Genomic DNA, 23517 nt, shown 5'->3' on the forward strand with positions numbered 1-23517 from the left:
AGGCTAAGTAATAATTTGCATAAAATGTGGGATTGTATATGTGGCAGCTCTGAGAGCATAGTGCTTCACAGCAACTAAAACACGAGGAAGGTATCGCGTCTCTTTGGGTTTATTTGCATTTTTAACAAAAGAAATGAAAAAGCATACAAATATCGTTGTAACCTCCAATCTCGTGTTTGCATGTTGCGTAACCGTGCATGTCCCAGTTTGAAAGCTTAAGGAGCCTGTTAACCTCACCAGAGCAGACGCTCGGAAACTTGAGGCGTTTTGGTTTACCGTATTAAAGTAATTAGGGATGTTGTGCATTACCTCAAATTGATTTGGCTTGTTTTGTGTGGTGAAACCTCTTTTTGTGTGCGTAGCAGCTTGTGTTTTTCAGTCTTGTTAATATAAACGACTCATTATTTTGTTGGATGCTAAACACTTCGCTTTTTTGCTCATTGGAAATACGTGCTTCAGACTTCACAAAAAATGTACTTAAACATATCTCTGACTGCAGTTTTATGTGAAATGAACACTAGGGGGCAGTGAGGTGCAAACAAATTTAGTTTCTTTTCACACTGTTGATATTCATAGGGACATATCCACGAATAAAGGATTTTCTTCCAGTCCTTCGCTCGACACCAAATTAAAACGTGCAGCGTATTTTGTGCTAATGTAAACAGCGCCTTCTAGCGGATTAGCCATCTGAAACGTGCAGCTAAATGTAAATTTGCAACTTATTTTACGTTTTGTGGATTCATCATTGAAATGTGCAGCTAAACGTATACGAACCAATGAATTGTTTCACAGAATTGTAGATATCGCCCTCTAGTGGATTTGTCATGTGAAACGTGTAATTGCGCTTATACAAAGCAATATTTTTTAAGGCGCATATTTCCAATGAGCCTGTGGTGAATAAATTAGAAAAATTTGTAAGCGGGTTTAATAAATCAACATTTACATTCTATATTCTTACATCTTATGAAGCATATTTGAAGTCCTTATTTAACAGTCAGCAAGTACTAAATGTAAAAACAACTACTTTAATTGTCATGAAGCATCTGAAGTGTCACAATCATTTTTACAAGTAAGTGGACGGTCTGACATCACCACAGTGAGGTTATTCCTGTTATTAAGTGACTATGATTAAGCATTTGATTTCCGTCCATCGTTCAAGCGATGGTTGAACTTTCTTTAAAACCATATAATTCTAATGCGAAAGAATTCTTTGGTTAGGAAAAAACACTAGTTTAGACTTTGTATGTAGTTATTTATTGTTGTATGGATTGTAGTTTAAGTAGGTGTTTTTTTTGGGGGGGGGGGGGGGGTGTAGATGTGAATAACAGTGAACAACTTTACTGATTAAAGCTCACTGTAGCTGTTAAAGTTTGGTAATTTATCATACGCTTTTGTCATTGAGTGATGATGCAGATTCCTCTTACACCAAGGAATCATTCTTTACACTGAATTACATCACTCTATAGACGAGGTTAGACACTTACTTTATACTTAAGGTAAATAAGGAATGTTTACCACTGACATATATGAAAGTGAATGTTAAATTGTGGTTCATTAACATCTTAATGTCTCAATTCTTGGAGTTAAAGATGATCATTAGTGTCTAAAAAAAAGGAAAATATACACATTTGAGTATATATATATATATATACACATTTGAGTATATATATATATACATATTTTATTATTTATTTATATATATATATATATATATATATAAATATATAAATATATATATATATAAATATATAAATATATGAATATATAAATAATATATATATATATATATATATATATATATATATATATATATATATATATATATATATATATATATTTATTTCTATTTATTTATTTCTATATATATATATATATATATATATATATATATATATATATATATATATATATATATATATATATATATATATATATATATATATATATATATATATATATATATATATAAAACGATTGGCATCCTTTTGGGTCTTGTAAACATTTTTCCAATCAAACAAATGTGTGTGTGTTCATGTTGAAAGAGGTTTCTTGAGATATTAGCAACATCACCCAACCCTAATGAGTTGTTTAAAGCTTAGTGGTTCGTGATTTTGACTATTTTTGTATATTAGTATCAAACAAAAGACATTTTATCAACTTTATACCACCATAATGGTTGGTTATTGTTGTTTTAGGACACACTGATATCTATATTGCACCAAGTTGCCTCATCTCCACCTGGATGCACTAATGTTTTCCCCCTTTAGACTTCTACAAAATCTGCATTTGGCCCTTTAAGAAAAAAAGTGACTCTGTTGGTTTTGACTCAGACCCAAGTGGGGGGAGGGCATGTGTTTACCGAGCGGCCACAGCCGATTGGCTCCCGTAAGCCTCGACATCACACAGAGGAGTGGCTGCCTGGCATAAAATAACATGTCCTTATAAGGGCGGTGGTGGGACATACCACTCTCCACAGCACACAAAGGGGTGCTCAATCTCAGAGAGAGCCAGAGTTTTCAGGGAGTCATGCTGATAAACATTTACTTCAAGTTGAGGTCTTGCTAATAACATGCTGAAGGATGAGTTTATGATCAGTTTAGGTTATGTCAAATATGAAGTCATTTGTTTTGATGGATATTTCATTCGTTTTTTTTAAACAGTTCATTTTAAACTGCTGATTTGGCTTTGGGCATGTGAAAAGGCATGCTTTAGGATTAGATTGTGTTGCGTTCTCCTGAAGGATGAGTTTACTATTAGTGTAGGTTATGTAAAATATGAAGTCATTAGTTTTGGCACATAAATAATCAGGTTTTTAGTTTGCTGGTGAAATTGTTAATATATTAAACTGCTGATTTGGCTTTGAGTATGTGAAATGGTATGCTTTAGGTTTAGATTGTGTTCACCCTGAGTGTGTTAAAGCTGTGCCCTCTCCGCTCAGGCGAGTGGTTTGATCCACAGGCAGACTGAAACCTCCCCTCCCTAAGTCAGATTTATCTCAACTCCCAGGAAATACAGCAGAAGCAGCAGCAGCAGCAGAGACGATTGAAGCGTGAAAGCTGCCAAATCAAGAGAAGTCTGCCTCAAAGTGGACGATAGAGACCAGATCGGGCCCTAGCTGGAAAAAGAACCATCAAGTTGTCTGGAATTTTCCCTCAATCCTCTTCCAATGGTTCATTGGTTGAGGCCATGGCCTCTCAGTCAGGGTAAGCAGAGCACCAGCCATGTTTTCAGTGAGTAACTCTTGTAGTAGTCACCGCAAACTTGTAGGCCTTCTCTCAGCGGTTTGTTTTAATCTTAGTTTTATATTACTGATGTGTGTGTAGATGTATTATCTTGGTCTTTAAATAAACTTTGTCTCTAACTCTAGTGGCTATGCTAAAGAGATAGAAGCTTCAAGACAGGCCTGATGGATAATAATCTGGATTATATTAACACTCTTCACTTTAGCTGTACCATCAAAGTGCATTATTTTGATACTACTTAATAAAACAAGTGTTTACCTGCTTGCTCTGACCATATTTAAACATTGAAATAGCCACCTTTTAATCAAGTGACACATCAGATGCTTCATGGAAATTGAAGTATTTCACTGGAAAGAGCAGTTCTTGCTGACTGTTGATTGATGACTCAATCTGCTTTAAATGTGCATCATAGTATGTAAAGCCCCACTGACAGGATCTTATTCATTTAAATGTTGATTTTTAACTAAGGTTGGGTATGGTTAGTGTACTTTATTGACTGTAAATTTACTCCAAAATCATGTTACCTGCACTCAAGTCTCATCTGGTAATAACACAAATGTCCAAATTGAGGCCCTTGGGGCAAATTTGGCCCCTTGTGACCTTTAATTAGGCCTGGCTTATATGAGAAGAGAAACTAAAGGAAGGAACAATGCAATTGACGCAGATATTTATCAAATGTAACACTTTTTTTATTATAATATTTTGTGATCTTAGTGTACATTAAACTGAAACCGAGACTCTATAAGTGAATTTGATTAGAGAGTTATGCTTTTATTTACTTATTTTTTTAAAAGCGGTGCTCGAAATAATTCTGGGTTGTGGTAACCCAACGTTGGGTCAAATATGGAGTAATTCAACTATTGGGTTCAAACGTGTCATTTAAATTTAATTAATAATATTAACTCGATGTTGGGTTTGTCCATTTTTAACCATATTTGTGCGTTTTTAAAGGACAAATCAGTGGATCCTCAGTGTTAAAGGCCACCTATTTTACTCCTTTTTCAAGATTTAAGATAAGTCTTTGTGTCTCCAAAATGTGTCTGTAAAGTTTCAGCTCAAAACACCCATTACAGGATTCAACGCTAAGGATTTTTACTACTGGCCCGATCGGACCAGTGGTTCAGATTTTTACTTGCCCTGCCAATATTTTCACTGGCCCAACCACGAAAAAGTTAGTAGCTATTTCTTAGCCAAAAATTTAAAAGAAATTGTTTGTCAATCTAGAATCTAAATGTTAATAAATGTATTCATTCATTCATTTTCTTGTCGGCTTAGTCCCTTTATTAATCCGGGGTCGCCACAGCGGAATGAACCGCCAACTTATCCAGCAAGTTTTACGCAGCGGATGCCCTTCCAGCCGCAACCCATCTCTGGGAAACATCCACACACACTTATACACTACGGACAATTTAGCCTACCCAATTCACCTGTACCGCATGTCTTTGGACACACGAAGGCAGGGAGAACATGCAAACTCCACACAGAAACACCAACTGAGCCGAGGCTCGAACCAGCGACCTTCTTGCTGTGAGGCGACAGCACTACCTACTGCGCCACTGCCTCGCCATTAATTAATGTATACTGAGCACAATTCAAAGAGTTATGCAAACAAAAGTAGCGGTATGAAAAATGTGCAGGTATTTTATTGCAAAACAAAAGTGGCTGACCTGCCAAACTGAAGACAAACTGTACAAAACATCACTTCTTTTTTTTTTTTTTTTTTTTAGTCGTGGTGTACCCTCGCAGTTTCTGCTTTAAAGAAGCTAAAAACAAATGTTTTCTTTTTGCATCATCATTTAATGTTGCCGTTTCTTCGCTGTATTGGAATTGTTGTTGTATTGTTGTTATGGAAAAAAATAACATGCTCACAACATCCAATCAGATAAGAGGAACCAAAAAGCACTATAGTGCTTACGACATCACAGAGAAGGTAGCACTTGAAGGCTTAAAAACCTAAACTTATTTCTCGATTCTAAGACTGTTTTTGCACGCAATTGACTTAGTCGCAGGCAAATTAAACTTTAGTGATGTAAACCACTTGCTCTGCGGGGTTACTGTGACAATCAGGCCAGTAATGATCCTGTCTACTGTCCCGAGCATCTCACATGCTGGCCCCGGGCCATCGGGCAGTCCTTATCGTTGAGCCCTGCATTAGATTATATATTATACCTTTTTGAATATTGAATTCCAGGTCTGATCATCTTGTAGCTGTTTTTGCTGCCTGTGTATTTATTGCTAGTTCTCCCCGCCCACCGTTCCCACGTGGCTGTCAGAGTGTCTCAGTCTCTGACTGCGTCAGGTAAACAGCACAGTGACAGACATAAAGGAAGCAGATCTCGCGTATCGTGTGTGAGAAATACTACAGTAAAAACTTTCCCAATGATTATTTGATGTATTTGTTGAGGAGTTGATTTAAGCCTTTTGATGAGTCACATACGATGTCGTTACAAAGTTCACACAGCGGACACACACACACACACACACACACACACACACAGCACGCGTGTTTAACTTTGCATCAATTTTTGCATCACAAATGTGAAAGGATACACGTTAATATCCACTGCTGTATGGATATCCGTTATCTTAATGTACAAAATAAACCTGGTTTAACGTCCACAAACCGGGATTGACTCGTCTTTATAATTGTATTGACACTCGAGTGTGGTGATCAATTACAACGATTTTGCTGTCTTCATTACAAACACGCAAAAACGTTTTAAACATTTAAACTCCTTGATAACATTTGATGATGATTGATGATCACAGAGCGCTCAACAGATCTTTTAATCCCAGTTGTTATGCGCACGTCCTGTCTTGTTGATATGATTATACACAATACTACGGAGACATGTTAATTCGTGGCTGTCAATCAATTCTGTGGGCGTGGAAACCGCACTCCTATGTCACGTTGCGGTGGCTCTTAAAATGGGAGGGAATTGAATTCAATTTTAACGTCTGAAAAACAAAAAGACTTATTGGCTTTTTATTACCCCAGTGTGACAGTGGACACACCAGCACACAGTTCTGTCCAAACAGCTTCCAAATAATGATTTTCATCATAGGTGCCCTTTAACTTAATGTGTTTGGATATTTTGATATAAAACAATTCATTAATTTTTCTTATTGCTTTTTAAACTTGTGCAGCTTTGATTTATAATATCACCTGAAGATGCTTCGGCAGGACATTTTGACATGATTATAAGATGACTTCAGTGTTTCCTTTAGGATTTTGTCCAGGTGTTGCGGCAGACTCTGTTGGGCATTTTACACAGATCTACCACTACATGTGGCGTTATTTCCTTGACAAAGGTCGTGGGCGCAGTATTACGTTGGGATCGCATTTATGTAATAGCCTACGAGCATGTCAATCTCTGCTTGAGCGCCGATTTCCTCTGTTTGTGCACAAAACTTCCTCAAATATACGCTGCTCAAGAGCAGATTTTCTTGCGCGCCCTCAAATAAACGCGGCTGAAGTGTGATTTAGTGCGTTTATGTAGTGAGTATGTCTCTTTATTAGATTTGCTAGGAATATTTATGAATGTCTCCGATAGTCTTGCGGAGCGGACCGCGGCATTAATGCGTCCTGAAGTAAAGTGAAACGGCTATAAACTCCAGCAAGATAAAAGTCATTATACACCGAGCCACAGACCTTTTTCTATAAATAGAGTATAATTATTGAAACTGTGTTCATCATAACTGAAAGCTATGCCGTGTTTGCTGGCCTCACGCACCTGTCAGTCAGTCAGCACGTCACTTTAAAGGGTTAAACAGAACGCACAGCACTACTACGGTCACAGAAAAGTTTGTGCTGTTAATATTCACTTACATTTTCATACGTTTTCAGTGCACATTTAAACCGCTATTTAAAAAACGTCCAAATATTCTGAATAAGAAGCTGTAATGTAGCCGTGGCGGGATGAACTTTGGTGTGGTGCCCTTCCACGGAAGAATAAATGTAGCGGAAACCATGGACTTGCATGTCATAACACAGACTGAATGTTAATTTTAATAAGCAGGGCCAGACCGAATCTGCGGAAGGTTTTTGCTATTTCTGCTGAGAATTTTGGTAAAAATCTGCGGATTTCTGCTAAATTATTTTGGGAGCATCCAGCGGAGTATCAACTAAAACCTTAATATATTGAATAAAAAGTAATAAATTACTGAATAAAAACTGAATAAATTCCGATTTACACATTTACTCAAGTAAATAAGCAGAATTAATAATGGGCTAAAAATCTGCGGAAATCTGTGGAAAATCTGCGGAATCTTAGTCATAACACATACTGAATGTTATTTTGTGTATTTATAACTTAATTCGTCTACGTTGTACAATCACAGTTCTTTGTTTTGAGTGTACACATCTATTCAAGATCAATCTATACTTTCACCACCAGTGTGCAGCATCCACCTGGATGCTGATTGGTGGAGAGAAGAGTGATGTAGCCAATTATGATATGGGCCATGATGAACAGAGGGCAGATTTGGCCAGGATGCCGGGGTTAAACCCCTACTCTTTTTCAAAGACATCCTCGGATTCAAAACTAAATAGAAAACAAACTAATGAAAAATCCAAAACTATTTTAAACTTGGAAACTACACAATTCTTGAAGTTTTGGGGGACGACTTAATGTTTTTGTTCAACGTACATTTGCTAAAAACTAGACAGTCGACTTCATTCCCTCATCTGAGTGGTCTTTGTGGTGTAAACGTTGTCGCATTAGCACATTCATTCACTGAGCTTCTCCACACGGCTATCAGCTTAACAAAATAAAAGCTCCACGTCACTGTGACGGGATCTCGTCCATCAGAAGTGATTCCCTTTGAAATCGTGTGTAAAAACACCCCGAGAGTCAGATCCTCCCCCGACGTGATGTCATACAGCTCCGTTTACTGATCTAATCAGTGATGCTGGCCTTCTCCGAGCAGCTCTGCTGATGTTTGCTTTTACATGGAGGCTTAAGACATTACTCCAACTCTTTTTACTTTTTAAAAGTTTCATTGATTTTGTTTATTGTCTAAAAAGCAGTTTATTTTTTTAAGGACTGTTATCATATTAAAACAATCTGTCTCTGTTTATTTGTCTGTCTGTCTTCTTTGTTTTTCTTTCTGTTTGTCAGTCTTTTTTCTCTCTGTGTTTGTCTTCTCCTTTTCTCTTTTGTTTGTTTCCGTTTCTTTTTCCTTCTACATTTTTCCTATTTTGTCTTTTCTGTCTGTTTTTGTCATCTCTTCCTAGTTGTCTTCCTTTGTCTTTTTTGTTTTTCTTTTTCTATCTTTTGTTTTGTTTGTTAGTTTTTTGTTTTCTGTCTGTTTTGTCTTTTCTGTTGTTTGTTTCTATCCATTTTTTCTTACGTTTTTCTTTTTCTTTCTGTTTGTCTTCTCTCTTGTTTTTTTTTTGTCTTTCTGTTTGTCTTTTTTCTGTCTATTTTTATCTTCTATCTCTTTCTGTTTGTTTTTTATTTTCTTTGTCTTTTTTCTGTCTGTTTTTGTCTTCTCTTTTTTTGCTTATTTGTTTGTTTCTTTTTTTGTCTTTTTCTGTCTGTGTTTGTCTAGTCTGTGTTTTTAGTGTCTGTCTGTCTTTTTCTCTGCCTGTTTGTCATTCATTTTCTGTCTGTGTTGTCTTCTTTATGCCCCTTTATTTCTTTCTTTCTTTTACTTTTTCGTCCTTTTCTTTGTCTGTTTGTCATTCTTTTTTCTGTCTGTTTTGTCTTCTCCCTTTCTTGTTTGTTTTCTTTTTTCTTTTTTTACTGTGTTGTCTTTCTTGATTGTTTTTGTTTTTCTCTCACGTTTTTCTTTTTTGTCTGTTTTTGTCTTCTCTTGTTTGTTTGTTTGTTCTTGTCTTCTGTCTTTTCTTTTTTAACTTTGATAATTTTTTCTGTCTGTCTGTTTTTGTCTTTTTTGCCTGTTTGTCGTTCTTTTTCTGTCTGTTTTTGTCTTCTCTCTCATTTGTTAAATTATTTTTTTCATTATGTTTTTTTTGTCTTTTCTGTCTTTGTCTTCCATCTTTCTCATTTGTTTTTTTTTCTGTATTTTTTTTCTTTTTTTGTTTTTCATATTTTCTTGTTCTTTCTCTTTTTTCCTTTTTGTCTGTCTTTTCTTTTCTTTGTCTGTCTTTTTACTGTCTGTATTTTGAGTCTTTTAGTCCTCTCTCCATCATTTTATCTTTCATTATTTGTTTAACTTATTAAATTCTTTTTTTCTAGCTTTCTCTTAGATTTTCTCTTTTTTTTGTTCTGTTTGTCTTTTCCCTCATGTTCCTGTTTTTGCTCATTTTTTTCATTTTTATCTTTTATTTATATTCTTTATTTAATTTTGCTTGTTTTATTTAGCAAATTTTCATGTTTTTTTTAACTGAACCCATAGTAATGGCTTTTTTCAAGTTATTACAGAAAATAGAAGTCATCGATTGTAAACTTTATTACACTTCATCTTATTGTGGCTTTGACATTTTAGGAGAATTATTTTTTAATAATTGTTTTTTTTTTTTATTATGTATTTATTTTTTTAAAGATCCTTTCAACATTTCTGAAGCATCTGCATCAAAGATGTGTGTGTTTTTTTTTTTTGTTGTTTTTTTTTAGGAAGTTTCATCAGCACAGTCCATTTACTCAACCTTCATTTAACAAACTGCAAATCCCCCATAACCTCGTCTGTTAGCTCTTACAAATGTCTCCACTTCTGAAATCACCCTTTATTTCTTTGTCAGTGTGTGTGTATGGGATCTCATTTCATCATATTTTCCATTGCAGAATATATTAGCAGAGAATTGAACTGCTTTTGTGGGTCAGATGTAAAATCGCACAGCATAAAACATAAAGAAACGAGTTCGTGTTAGCATTAATTATGTTTACCTCTAATGTTGAGCTCTCCTATGTAACTTTAACTCTAAATCAGAACAGGGAAAGTATTAAAAGCAATCCTTTATTAAGTTATTTTTGCTATTTGTTCTTTAAATGTGTAACTTTCTCTTGGTTTAAATGTTAGTCAAGGTGTGGGGAAGGTATTTTTCTTTCTTCACTGCTTAGTGACTCTGTCTCTGTTGTTAGCAACATGAACCGTGAAGACCGGAATGTGCTCCGTATGAAAGAAAGGGAAAGGAGAAATCAAGAAATCCAGCAGGGAGGAGAGGCCTTTCCAGCTAACTCCCCCCTCTTTCCTGAACCTATTAAAGTTGTAAGTTCATTTTGTTTCTTCTTTTTTTCCCTTTTGATTTTGATTACTTTTTAGTTTTTTTTGCCCTGTAGAGTTTGTTTTATCTTTGGGTGCTTGTTCTATTTTTGACTTTGATTCCTCTCATTGGCTGTTCATTTAATGCACTTTTAGCTCAACCACTCTCACTGGCAGAGCTGTATTAAAAACAAAACACTATTGGCTGTTTTCTTTTTTTAAAGGGGAGGAGCTACTCTATGCCCCGCCCTCTCTTAATTTTTCAGTTGATATTGTCATACATTGAATAAAAATGCAACATTTCAAAGCACTTCAGTGTTGTCACGATACTGGAATTCGATACCAATCGGTACTGGAATTTTAAAACGTTGATTTCCCGCTAGCAATTGAACGCTGTTGAGTGCGTTCTTAAATAGATTGGCCGTGAAGATTCACCAAACTCACCGTTGTTTACTGCCTGTAACAACAAACACAGGAACACTGGATCGATATAAAGTTTTTTTATCAGTGGATTGCTCGTATGTCAGCTTCTAGACAAACCAGCTGATCGACGTGACTTTGAAATGCTCCAGTGTCCCTGTATCTGTGGTTACACCTAGTAAACAGCAGTGAGTTTGGTGAACTGATGCCCTTCACAGCCAATCACAGTCATTTCTGTTGAGCACGTGAACTCAATGGCTAGTCAGCGCTGTTTAAGAACGCTCTCAAATGTTAGCGAGGAATGGACGTTTTTAAAAATGTCAGTACTGAATTCCAGTATCACAGGACCTTTAAAGACATACACACACAACATTGGCAAAGCATGTGGAAGTGTTGTTGCTCTGTGTTTTCTAACGCTTAACAATAAAACCAAAAGCATCTTATGGGTCATCTTACCCACACGACAACATTATAGATGGACACGAACGCCATCATTGGCTCGTCATCAATTCTCTAAAGGTACTTTTTACTAACAAGGTCATAGTGACAAATCTGGCCTGACTAGTGTTTTTGGATGTTTTCGCAGTGGTGTTAATTAGTGGATCAATTGCCAAACATTGTTTTTTGGCTACATTGTCATGTAAACGTAGCCCAAGACCACAATATTCATCGAGCTTGATCAAAATGTGAGCTGGCTTAATCTGATTTTTGGATTAAATTCTGTTTTTAATTGTTGTTGTTTTTTTCAGGAGATCAAAATGTGTCTAGTTTGGCTTGCCAATCTTTCTTTAATTCACTTTACATGTTGTTAGCACTGAAGAGCTGTTGATTTAGTACAAATTAAAGTTTGAAAAATTATAGTTAAAAGCAGCACTAACACTTTTTTTATTAGCAATGATTTGCTACTTTTAGTATTTTTTTGGTGCATTCAAATATTTTAATTTTAGTTTTACTTTAAATTGGCTAAATGTTTGATTAGTTTAAGGTAGGAATGCACAGTATATCGGCAGCCATATCGGTATCGGCAGATAAACTAATAATGTTTTTATTTGTTGTCGTTTTCATTAGGAGTTTAAATGTGTCTAATTTGGCTTGGAAATCTTTCTCTGATTTACTTTACATGTTGTTAGCACTGAATAGTTGTTGATTTAGTACAGACTAAAGTTTAATTACAATTGAAAGCAGCACTAACGCTGTTTTCAATAGCAGTGTTTTGCTACTTGTAATATATTTGGGTGCATTCATAACATTTTATTTTAGATTTGCGTTAAATTGGCTAAATGTTTGATTAGTTTTAGATTAGAATGCACGATATATCTGCAGCCATATCTGTATCGGCCGATAAATGCTATTTTTAATGGTTATCATTTTCTTCAGGAGTTCAAATGTCTAATTTGGCTTGGAAATCTTTCTCTGATTGACATTACATGTTGTTAGCACTGAAGAGCTGTTGATTTAGTACAAATTAAAGTAAAAAAATATATATAATTAAAAGCAGCACTAACCCTGTTTTTGTTAGCAATGTTTTGCTACTTGTAGTATTTTTGGGTGCATTCAAATATTTTAATTTTAGTTTTATTTTAAATTGGCTAAACGTTTGATTAGTTTTAGATTAGAATACACGATATATCGGCAGCCATATCGGTATCGGCCGATAAATTCTGTTTTTTTAATTGTTGTCGTTTTCTTCAGGAGTTCAAATGTATCTAATTTGGCATGGAAATCTTTCTCTGATTCACGTTATATGTTGTTAACACAGAAGAGCTGCAAATTAAGTAAAAATTAAAATGTAATTATAATTGAAAGCAGCACTAACAGTGTTTTAATAGCCAAGTTTTGCTACTTGTAGTATTTTTGGGTGCGTTCATATATTTAAATTTTAGTTGTGTGTTAAATTGGCTAAATGTTTGATTAGTTTTAGATTAGAATGCACGATATATCGACAGCCATATCGGCAGCGGTATCGGCCGATACATTGTTTTTAATTGTTGTCATTTTCTTCAGTTTAAATTTGTCAAATTAGCCTAGAAATCATTCTCTGATTTACTTTTCATGGAATTAGCACTGAAGTTTGGTTTTAGATTAGAATGCCTTGTATATTAGCAGCCATATCGGTATTGGCCGATAAATGCTATTTTTAATGTTATCGTTATTTGTCTGATAAAAAAATTAGGCCAGTACGTTTAAGCCGATAAATGTTGTATTATTTGTGCTAGTTCAACCACTTTACGTAATTGTTACCTGCCACTTTTTTCATATTTTATTGTTATTTCAATTTTGGTTAATGTTCAATTACTCGGTTGCTTTTTGCTTTATATAAAAGAAAGTTGGCTATAAAAAAACAGTCATTTATTAATACACTTCAGAGATCAGGTTAAGGTAGGAATGCACCATATATCGGCAACCATATCGGTATCGGCCGATAAATTATATTTTTAATGTTACTGTTATTCATCTGATAACAAAATTAGGCTGATACATTTAAGCTGATAAATTTTGCATTATTTGCGCTGGTTGAACCACCTTACGTAATTGCTGCATGCCACTTTTTTCGTATTTCATTGTTGTTTTACTTTGGTTAATGTTCAGTTAATTGGTTGTTTTATGCTTTATTCTATGTAAAACAAAGTTGGCCATAAAAAAGGATAGTTGATCAAAGTTCAGAGAGCAGTTCAAGATAGGAATGCACAATATATCGGCAGCCATATCGGTATCGGCTGATTAAATGCTATTTTTAATGTTATCGTTATTCGTCTGATAACAAAATTAGGCTGATACATTTAAGCCGATAAATTTTGTATTTGCGCTGGTTGAACCACTTTGCGTAATTGCTGCATGCCACTTTATTCGTATTTCATTGTTGATTTGATTTTGGTTAATGTTCGGCTACTTGGTTGTTTTATGCTTTATATAAAACTAAGTTGGTTCAAACTGTGAATGGTTATCATGCAGAAAAGTAATTACTGATATTTATCGGCTAATATATCGGCTGATAAATCTATAGAGTTACCAGTACTGATGGGAAAAATTCAACATATGAAGGAGTTTTTAGAAATGCATTAATGTGTGTATATTGGCTGCAAAGCTAACGTAATTGATCCACACGCTACATTCTTTAGCTTTGTTTGATCTTTCATTTGGCCGATGGTAAAAGCTGAAGATATTACAGTCCCATATGTTACCATGAAGATTACAGTCTAATCTTTGCTGCTAACCAGATTTACACAATGCTAAGTGCTTTACTTTGCTGGTGAACCTGTCAGAGGATGTTGAGAAATGTGAAGCGACAGGTAGAGAATACAGACAGACAGCTGCATTGCCATTCTTTCCATCATATTCCCTGTAGGATTAGATAAAGTAGTGTGTTTCAACAGTGGAAAACCCCAGCTTTGACATTTCCCCTGGACTTAGTGCTGTGCTTGTTTATTTTGGATAAACTCATTCATGGGGTAGTCGTGCAAAAAAAAAAAAAAAAAAAGTATTCTTGACTGAAGCGTTCTGGATTGATCAGGTTTAAAAATGAACAGATATTAAATCCTAGTGTCCTGTTTGTTGTTATGATTCAACATTATCGCGATCCTTTAAATATGAGGCAATAAATGGGAAACCTGCTAAAGACAGGCAGTATTTTCAAGCACTGTGCATGCAAATGATTTATGAGTTACTTATCTACAATCACGTTTACGTTTCTCTTAAGTGCTCTCATAAAAAGCAAGTTTATAGTTCCTTATTTGACTGATTTTTCTTTTGTTTTGATAGATTTTTAAGTGGGGCTTATGGAAGAAAAAAAGATTGTACACAGATTGTACACAGAAGGAAATTATTATGACTGGAAAAACATCCTTTTAAAGTCTTATTGTGCTTTGTATTTGCCATAAAAAAAAAATACCATGGTAACTTCCCTTACTAAACAAAAATAGCATACAAGCGTCCTTCGTATTGACTAATTTACTACCATGGATAGATGTATATTATAAAATAACTACTAAAATTAGTATGACAAATAATAAAACCTTTATTAAAAATAAAACAATTGTCAAAGTATTACTACAAACTAGGGCTGCACAATCTATTGTTTCAGCATCGATAGCGCAATGTGATCATTCGCAATAGTCACATCGCAGGATATGCAATGTTGAGTTTGTATTATAATTCGTCATTTGCATGTGCTTTTTGATGCCTGTGACTTGTATAATAACCTTAAAAGCATTCAGGTATAAGAAATTGTACCATTTGTGACTAACTACAATTAGTTTTATTGAATTGTTTTTATTTTTATCACTCAGTTACTGTACTTGAATACTGTTAGACTCTGGAAACGATACAACACTATTTCAGCTGTATATATATTTTTTGATTACATTTATAGATTGTTATGCATGAAATAATCGAAACGCATGATGCAAATGCAGAAATGCACTGCAAATAGCAACAACGAACATGTGTCGGGGGACCACAAACATTTTATAGCTTGTTTAGTAGATACACTACCACTGCAGAATCATCTTAATTGATCCAACATTATAAATTCTTTCCAAATATTGATACGTCATTTGGTGAAATTGTATTCATATCGCAATATAAATGGCAAAGTAAAAAAATATTACAATGTTAGATTTTTTTTATATTGTTTAGCTCTACTACACACCTTAATAGTATCTTAATGCTACAAGCATAGCTTCTAACGTTTTGCTTCTTCTAAGTCATAGATTTTGTGCTAGAAAAAAAAAAACGATTTAGAAACTGAATTCAGAAAGTGGCTTTTTTTTTTTTTTTTGAAACTTTTTATTTAAGATTTTTCTTTTATATTTATTTTACAGAACAACCCCTTCCCCAAAAGTTTTACCCCTTACACACGAGGGGATACCTAAAAAAATAAATAAATAAAAATAAATAATGAAGTTATAATAATAATAAAAAAATAAAGAAGAAAAAAAAAATAATAAAAAATTAAAATAAAAGGTATTGCCATAATAATTACTTTCCAGGGGATACATCTGTACATCAACTTACATTGTATTGCATAGTAGTTACATCAAATAACAGTCATGTTAAGGTGAGGTTAAGCAATCTCTAAATATACATATCCAAATATGTTGTAATACTTTTCCACCTCCTTAGAAAAATATCAGTTTTCATCTGTAGACATGCAGTCATTTTTTCCATTATATAGACCTGTTTAAGTCTCTGAATCCACTGAGACACTTTTGGAGAACTTTCTTCCATCCAGAAAGTGGCTTTTTTATTATTATTATTTTTACTCCTACAATATATTATTTTATGATTCTAATATGTATAAGTTATGTTTTACAATACGGTTTCATTAATGTATTTGCTAAAATGAACTAATTGTGAACATCACTTGTATTGCGTTTATCAATCTATAAATCAACATTTACGAATGCATTATTAAAACCCGAATTCATGATTGTTAGCATGAGCTTATGCACTGTTAGTTAACGAGCTAATTATGAACAACTTTTTTTTTTTAATAGCCATGTGTTTTGGTACATGTAGCGTTTTTGTTGTAAAAATGTGCATTTATATTTTTTTAATTTTAGTTTTCCTTCAGATTGGCTAAATGTTTGATCCGTTTTGGGTCGGAATGCACAATATATCGGCAGTCATATCGGTATCCGCCGATAAACGCAAATTTAAATGTTATCATTATTAGGCCGATATATTTAAGACGATAGATTAGATAGATTATATCCACTAGCTAAACCTCTTGACGTGCTTGCTACCTGCCACTTATTATTTTTATTTTTTTATTTCGATTAATGTTCTGTTGCTTTATATATGCATTATCCTTTAAAATAGTTGATTTATAAAGTTCAGAGAACTGTTGTTCACGATATATATTTGGCTTGATAGGGACATGACTTGCATTGCATTTATTAATCATTAGATCAGCATTTATAAATGCATTGCATCAATAAAATCAAATTCATGGTTGTTAGCATTAGCTAATACACTGTTAACAACGAGCTATCCATGAACAACTTTTATTTAATAGCCACTTGTAGCGTTTTTGTTGTAAAGATGTGCATTTATATTTTTTAATTTTAGTTTTCCTTCAGATTGGCTAAATGCTTGATCCGTTTTGGGTCGGAATGCACAATATATCGGCAGTCATATCGGTATCCGCCGATAAACGCAAATTTAAATGTTATCATTATTAGGCCGATATATTTAAAACGATAGATTAGATAGATTATATCCACTAGCTAAACCTCTTGACGTGCTTGCTACCTGCCACTTATTATTTTTATTTTTTTATTTCGATTAATGTTCTGTTGCTTTATATATGCATTATCCTTTAAAATAGTTGATTTATAAAGTTCAGAGAACTGTTGTTCACGATATATATTTGGCTTGATAGGGACATGACTTGCATTGCATTTATTAATCATTAGATCAACATTTATAAATGCATTGCATCAATAAAATCAAATTCATGGTTGTTAGCATTAGCTAATACTCTGTTAACAACGAGCTATCCATGAACAACTTTTATTTAATAGCCACTTGTAGCATTTTTGGTGCAAAGATTTGCGTTCATATATTTTAATTTTAGTTTAACTTCAAATTGGCTAAATGCTTGATCAGTTTGAGGTAGGAATGCACATATATCGGCAGTCATATCGGTATCGGCCGATAAATGCTAATTTTAATGTTATCATTATTAGGCCGATATGTTTAAGCCTATAGATTGGGTATTAATTTCGCCAGCTAAACCTTTTGACGTGCTTCCTACCTGCTACTCATTAATAATTTTATTGTTTTGATTTTGATTAATGTTCTGTTGCTTTATATATGCATTATTCTATATAATAGTTGTTGAGTTCAGAGATCAGTTGTTCAAGAGATATATTTGGCTTGATGGGGACTCTATTATGTTTTTCGGATGAGACATTAAACCGAGGTTCTGACTCTCTGTGGTCGTTAAAAATCCCAGGATGTTCTTCGAAAAAGAGTAGGGGTTTAACCTGGTTATCTTGGCCAAATTTGCCCACGGGACTCTGTCCATCATGGTCTCCTAATACAATATCTGACACAATATGACTGTCGTCGCGTCATCCAGGTGGATGCTGTGAAAGTGCTTTGAGTGTCCAGTAAAGCGCTATATAAATGTACGGAATTGTCATATTTTTCTGTATGATTGCAAAAATAAATTAGTATTGATATTAACCACCAAATATATCGGCAGATAAATCTGAAGAATTATTAGTATCGATCAAAAATTCCATATTGCAAGTGGTTTTGAAAAATATGAACGACTTTACATTTAATTACTAACATTAACAAAAGTGAATTAATTATAAATAAATACTGTAATAAATGTACTGTCCGTAGTTTGTTCATGTTTGTTAGTAAATACATTAACGAACACAACCTTTTTGTAAAGTGTTGTACAGATTTACTGCCAAAATGTAACGTGTAATAGTGTTATTACACTCCAATCAGTTCGACTTCAGCAGTCTACAAGTTACTCACACATTATCATTATCATCTTAAGCCTTTCTCATTCTCTTCTTTTCTCTCAACAGGCCAAGGAAGATAAACTCTCAAGTCGCATCCAGAGCATGCTGGGAAATTACGACGAGATGAAGGAAACCATTGGTGAACCGCCAATGTCCAAGCTCATTTCCAAAGCTTCCAGCTCTTCCTCCGAGGATAAATCTGGCCAGTATGGTGACCAGCGCGGAGGCTCTCAGACTCAAAGCAGCAAGTGGACCCCGGTGGGTCCGGCCTCAGGAGGTGGCAACTCTTCATCGTCTTCTCAGAAACGCTCAACTGTGCAGAGCGTCAGCCAGAAGAGCAGCTCCAGCGGGCAGCGGCACGAGCGGGACTACAGCGGCAGCAAGAAATCCAGCAAGCACAGCAACGAGCACAAGTCCCACTCCAGTTCCAGCCCGGCCAAAGTCTCCAGCAACCACTCGCGCCGAGTCCCCAAGTCCCCCAGAGACAGAGAGGCCAATTGGGACTCGCCCTCCATCCCGCATTCCTTCCCCAGTGGACATCCCAACCAAACCTTCCCACCCTCGCTCATCAAATCCAGCTCCATGCCCCAGAAGCCCACCGCTTACGTTCGGCCCATGGACGGCCAGGAGACGACCGAGGCAAAGACGTCTTCAGATTCGTACAGCGGCCAATCGCACAGCAGCACAGTTGGAGAAATGAAGCCCAATGGAAAGGGCCCACTCCCCAAGCTCAAGATCCCAACACAGCCTCCAGAGGTAAGTCACGCATACTTTTCAGAACCACAATCACTTTATTGCCAAGTACTGTAGGTATTGATGTGTCATTATGAAACATGAAATTCTTAGATTGGGGTACATTTTGTTGTAAGTTTTAGAAAACAAATCCACTAGAGGGCGCTGTCTACATTTTTACTAATCTGAAATGCGTTACTTGGGTTGTTTTGTTGCACATTTCAGATGACAAATCCACTAGAGGGCGCTGTCTACATTTTTTCGAATCTGAAATACATTACTTAGGGGTCTTTTGTTGCACATTTCAGATGACATATCCACTAGAGGGCACTGTCTACAATTTTACGAATCTGAAATGCGTTACTTAGGTGTCGTTTTGCATGTTTTAGATGACAAATCCACTAGAGGGTGCTGTCTACGTTTTTACAAATCTGAAATACGTTACTTAGGGGTCGTTTTATTTTATGTTTCAGATGACAGATGTGCTGTCTACATTTTTACGTATCTGAAATGCGTTACTTGGGGGTCGTTTTGTTGCATGTTTCAGATGACAAATCCACTAGAGGTCGCTGTCTACATTTTTATGAATTTGAAATGCGTTACTTAGGTGTCGTTTTGCATGTTTTAGATGACAAATCCACTAGAGGGTGCTGTCTACGTTTTTACAAATCTGAAATACGTTACTTAGGGGTCGTTTTATTTTACGTTTCAGATGACAGATGTGCTGTCTACATTTTTACGTATCTGAAATGCGTTACTTGGGGGTCGTTTTGTTTCACGTTTCAGATGACAAATCTAGAGATCGCTGTCTACATTTACGAATCTGAAATGCGTTACTTGGGGATCGTTTTGTTGTACGTTTCAGTTGACAAATCCTCTAGAGGGTGCTGTCTACTTTTTTATGAATCTGAAATGCATTACTTAGGGGTCGTTTTGCATGTTTCAGATGACAAATCCACTAGAGGGTGCTGTGTACATTTTTACAAATCTAAAATGCGTTACATAGAGGTCGTTTTGCATGTTTCAGATGACAAATCCACTAGAGGTCGCTGTCTACATTTTTACGAGTCTAAAATATGTTAATTAGGGGTTGTTTTGGTGCATGTTTCAGTTGACAGATCCACTAGTGGGTGCTGTCTTCTTTTTTACAAATCTGAAATGCATTTCTTAGGGGTCGTATTTTTGCATGTTTCAGATGACAAATCCACTAGAGGGCGCTGTCTACATTTTTACGAATCTGACATGCGTTACTTTGGGGTCGTTTTGTATGTTTTAGATGACAAATCCACTTGAGGGCGCTGTCTACATTTTTATGAATCTAAAATACGTTACATAGGGGTTGTTTTATTTTACATTTCACATGACAAATCCACTAGAGGGAGCTGTTTACATTTTTACGAATCTGAACTACATTACTTATGCCGCCTTTCCACTGCACTTGACAAACGACTGACAGGAAGTCAATCTTTCCATTGGAGAGTATTCTCTGAGCTGCGTAAAGTTCTGATCATCGCCATATGCCGGAAAATATATTTGAACTTCAGTGACTTCACCGTATGCGACCGCTTGACCGGATTTGATGTATTCCGGTGTTGTCCTATCAAGACTTCAGTATTGTTTTTCAGATAAACAAGAATGTTCGCTTAGCATGTTTCTTAAATATCTGCAAACATATTATAGTGTTTTTATGCTTCAGAAAAGTCAAAAACTGACTGACTGAATGAGACGCCTAATAAAAGTGTGTACACGCACATTGCTCAAACTCAAGTTATTTACGATCACATGTTTCAGCCACAAAATTCAATAGTGCCCTTTTCTCCCAAGACTAACTTGCAAAAGCAACTCATGCTAAAAATCGATTTCTAATGCTAGAGAATGAAAGTATTTCAGCCTATCTAGCCACTGTTAAATGCACTAAACCAGGAGAACTTTGAGCATGTGCCAAATGTGGAAATGTTTCCGAAGCCCCTGCCATCCAATGTGTCCATAAATAACACAATTGTAAGCATACCATTAAGCCTCCATTATGTAGTAGTTATTTTTGTACATGCGAGGTGTAATGGAGTACAAATATGGCCATTCAGTTCCTGACTGTTGGACTTCTTATTAATATAATAAACAATAACTTCAGATATGACTAAGCAGTGGTCTTAATTTTAGGTTAATGTCTTATTTATAAACTCTTCTGCATATCATAGTCCTATTGAGGGTGTTAGTTCAATATTAAAATATGTAATTCACCTGTATGTGATGGTTATGTGCTGCTTTTGAAGCTAATCTGCATGCTTTTCGTCACTCTTGCAGGCGGGGGATGCGAGCTGTGTTGATGAGATTTTAAAGGTAAGAAGTGTTTTATTATTTGCTCTTGGTAGTAAACAATTACTGTAAAAAATAAATGTATTCCCCTTTACTCACAGCTTATAAAGTGCTGTGAAGCAATATCTTAGATATTAGCAAGATGTTAACAATACCAAGCAAAAGCAAATGTGTTTAGTCATGTTAACGATGTGCTAATGATGCCAAACAAAGTGTTAGCAATATGTTCAAATTTAGCAACAATTAATAATGCTTAGCAATGTGTTAATAGCAATGTGTTAATAGCAATGTTAGCAAAGGATGCTAACATGTTAAAACATGCCAGCGCTGCATGGCGATAATGAAAACATCTCTTTGGTGGCTTAGCTAACAGAGTTAGCAACAATCAGCAGTATGTTTAAGGCTAACAATGGTTAGCAACATGTTAAAATGCTTTACAGCAGTCTAACAATGTCTACAGTTAGCAGTATTTAGCAATGTTACCTGATAAAGTCATGTCATCTTGCAGTCATGTCAATGTTGAAAGCTGAATTTCAGTTGCTTAGCAACTTTTAACATTGTTTAATGTTATCAACAGGCTATCAATGTGTTCAAATGTTGACAGAAGTCTATCAACATTTTAGCAAGCTTAGCAATACTATGTGCGAGCATCTTGTTAAAACAAGCTAGCAGTTATTAATAACATGTTTACCCTGCTGAAAAATCCAGCTTAAACCAGCCTAGGCTGGTTGGCTGGTTGACCAGGCTGGTTTTAGAGAGGTTTTGGCCATTTCCAGCCTGGTTTCCAGCCATTTCCAGCCTGGTCTTAGCTGGTCAGGCTGGAAAATGACCAGCTAAATCCAGCTAAAACCAGCTTGACCAGCCTGGTTTAAGCTGGACATACCTGGTTTTGGCTGGGCTCCCAGCCTGGCTAGGCTGGTCAAGCTGGTTTTAGCTGGTCATCTCCCAGCCTGACCAGCTAAGACCAGGCTGGAAATGGCTGGAAACCAGCCTGGAAATGGCCAAAACCCCTCTAAAACCAGCCTGGTCAACCAGCTAAAACCAGCCAACCAACCTAGGCTGGTTTAAGCTGTTTTTTTCAGCAGGGTACAACATACCGCTAATGACTAGCAACATGTTAGCTACACTTATCGATGTGTTCAGTCATGTTTACAACCTGTTAAGGCCTAACAAACTCATAATATAAACTTACAACAGTCTATTAAAGCATATCAAATTATTAACTAGCAAGTTTGCATGCTAATGTCATGTTAAAACACAAGTTAAAAAGATAATGCCTTGCAACACATAAGCAGCACTTAACCGTATGTTCAGTCGTGTTAACCTGCTAATATCTAGCAATATGTTGCATGTTAACAATAGCTGCTTTTCCACTATCGTGCCAAACCGTTCTAAGAACACTTCGGTACGGTTACGGTTGTTTCTCCACTGAGCCTGGAACGGCGCGGCACGATTACAAACCGTTCTTGGCCCGGAATTTTCGGCACGGTTAGACAACCGTGCTGAACTGTGCTGACAGATTCTGTGTGTTGACGTCGCGACTCGGTTGCTAAGCTACCACAGCTGGCTCAGCAGAAGCGCGCTAGTCATCAGACATCCTCAATAAACTACAGTACATTTAATATAAAATAATGATCCAGGTCTAAAGGATATTTGAAAACCATAGAGCAGTCTCTGGCAGAGAAGTGAATAACTCATCACATTCTTACAAAGATATTTTATTCATTAAAGTTATTATTTTATTGACTTGAATACAGACCTACTTCGCCTGCCTGAATGTGAGTTTATTGCACGCAGCGCTGTATTTCACAGCACAAAACTCGCTCTGATCCGGGAGAGACATGCAAGCGACTTGCGCTGCTGACTTTTTTTTCCTGCTGCGCATCGAATAAAGCGAATAAAGTCACGCTTTGCATCGTCGATGTCCAAATTCCACAACAACATCACTATATCCATGGAACACGAACTTGCAGACTCTTTTAACAACGAGGAAATAATTGCACTTTTTAATTCAAAGCCAGGACAGCTTGTTAATACCGGCGAGACCACCTGAAGGACGGCATGTTCGTGTTGTAATGTCGGCCGTCCAAAAGACATTGCTTGAAAGCTTTACGGAGCGGCACTGTAACTGTCCAAGGTACTGTTGTATGATTTAT

The 23517-nt window shown here is 35.7% G+C and overlaps 1 protein-coding gene and 1 long non-coding RNA gene across 12 annotated transcripts in view; one reads left to right on the forward strand and one right to left on the reverse strand.

Annotated features, from left to right (window-relative positions):
* aff4 (ALF transcription elongation factor 4) overlaps window positions 1-23517 on the forward strand; it is a 74912-nt gene that overhangs the window by 17996 nt on the left and 33399 nt on the right. For 2 of the 11 annotated variants that reach the window (XM_087301874.1, XM_087301878.1), the window contains exons 2-5: window positions 2939-3203; window positions 10289-10415; window positions 18380-19069; window positions 21350-21385. In XM_087301874.1, the coding sequence (XP_087158000.1) occupies window positions 3187-3203; window positions 10289-10415; window positions 18380-19069; window positions 21350-21385 (870 nt within the window). In that variant the 5' untranslated portion in view covers window positions 2939-3186. The remainder of the gene's footprint in view (window positions 1-2938; window positions 3204-10288; window positions 10416-18379; window positions 19070-21349; window positions 21386-23517) is intronic. The other 9 variants (XM_087301873.1, XM_087301876.1, XM_087301883.1 and 6 more) reach the window with 5 other exon arrangements.
* LOC147838982 (uncharacterized) lies at window positions 17432-21431 on the reverse strand. Its single transcript, XR_015520823.1, has 3 exons — window positions 20030-21431; window positions 19392-19789; window positions 17432-19312 (listed from the first exon to the last, which is right to left on the reverse strand). It is a non-coding gene; the product is annotated as an uncharacterized LOC147838982 (long non-coding RNA).

This window comes from Danio rerio, chromosome 21, assembly GCF_052040795.2.
Source record: "Danio rerio strain M-AB ecotype USA chromosome 21, GRCz13ab, whole genome shotgun sequence".
NCBI lineage: Eukaryota > Metazoa > Chordata > Actinopteri > Cypriniformes > Danionidae > Danio > Danio rerio.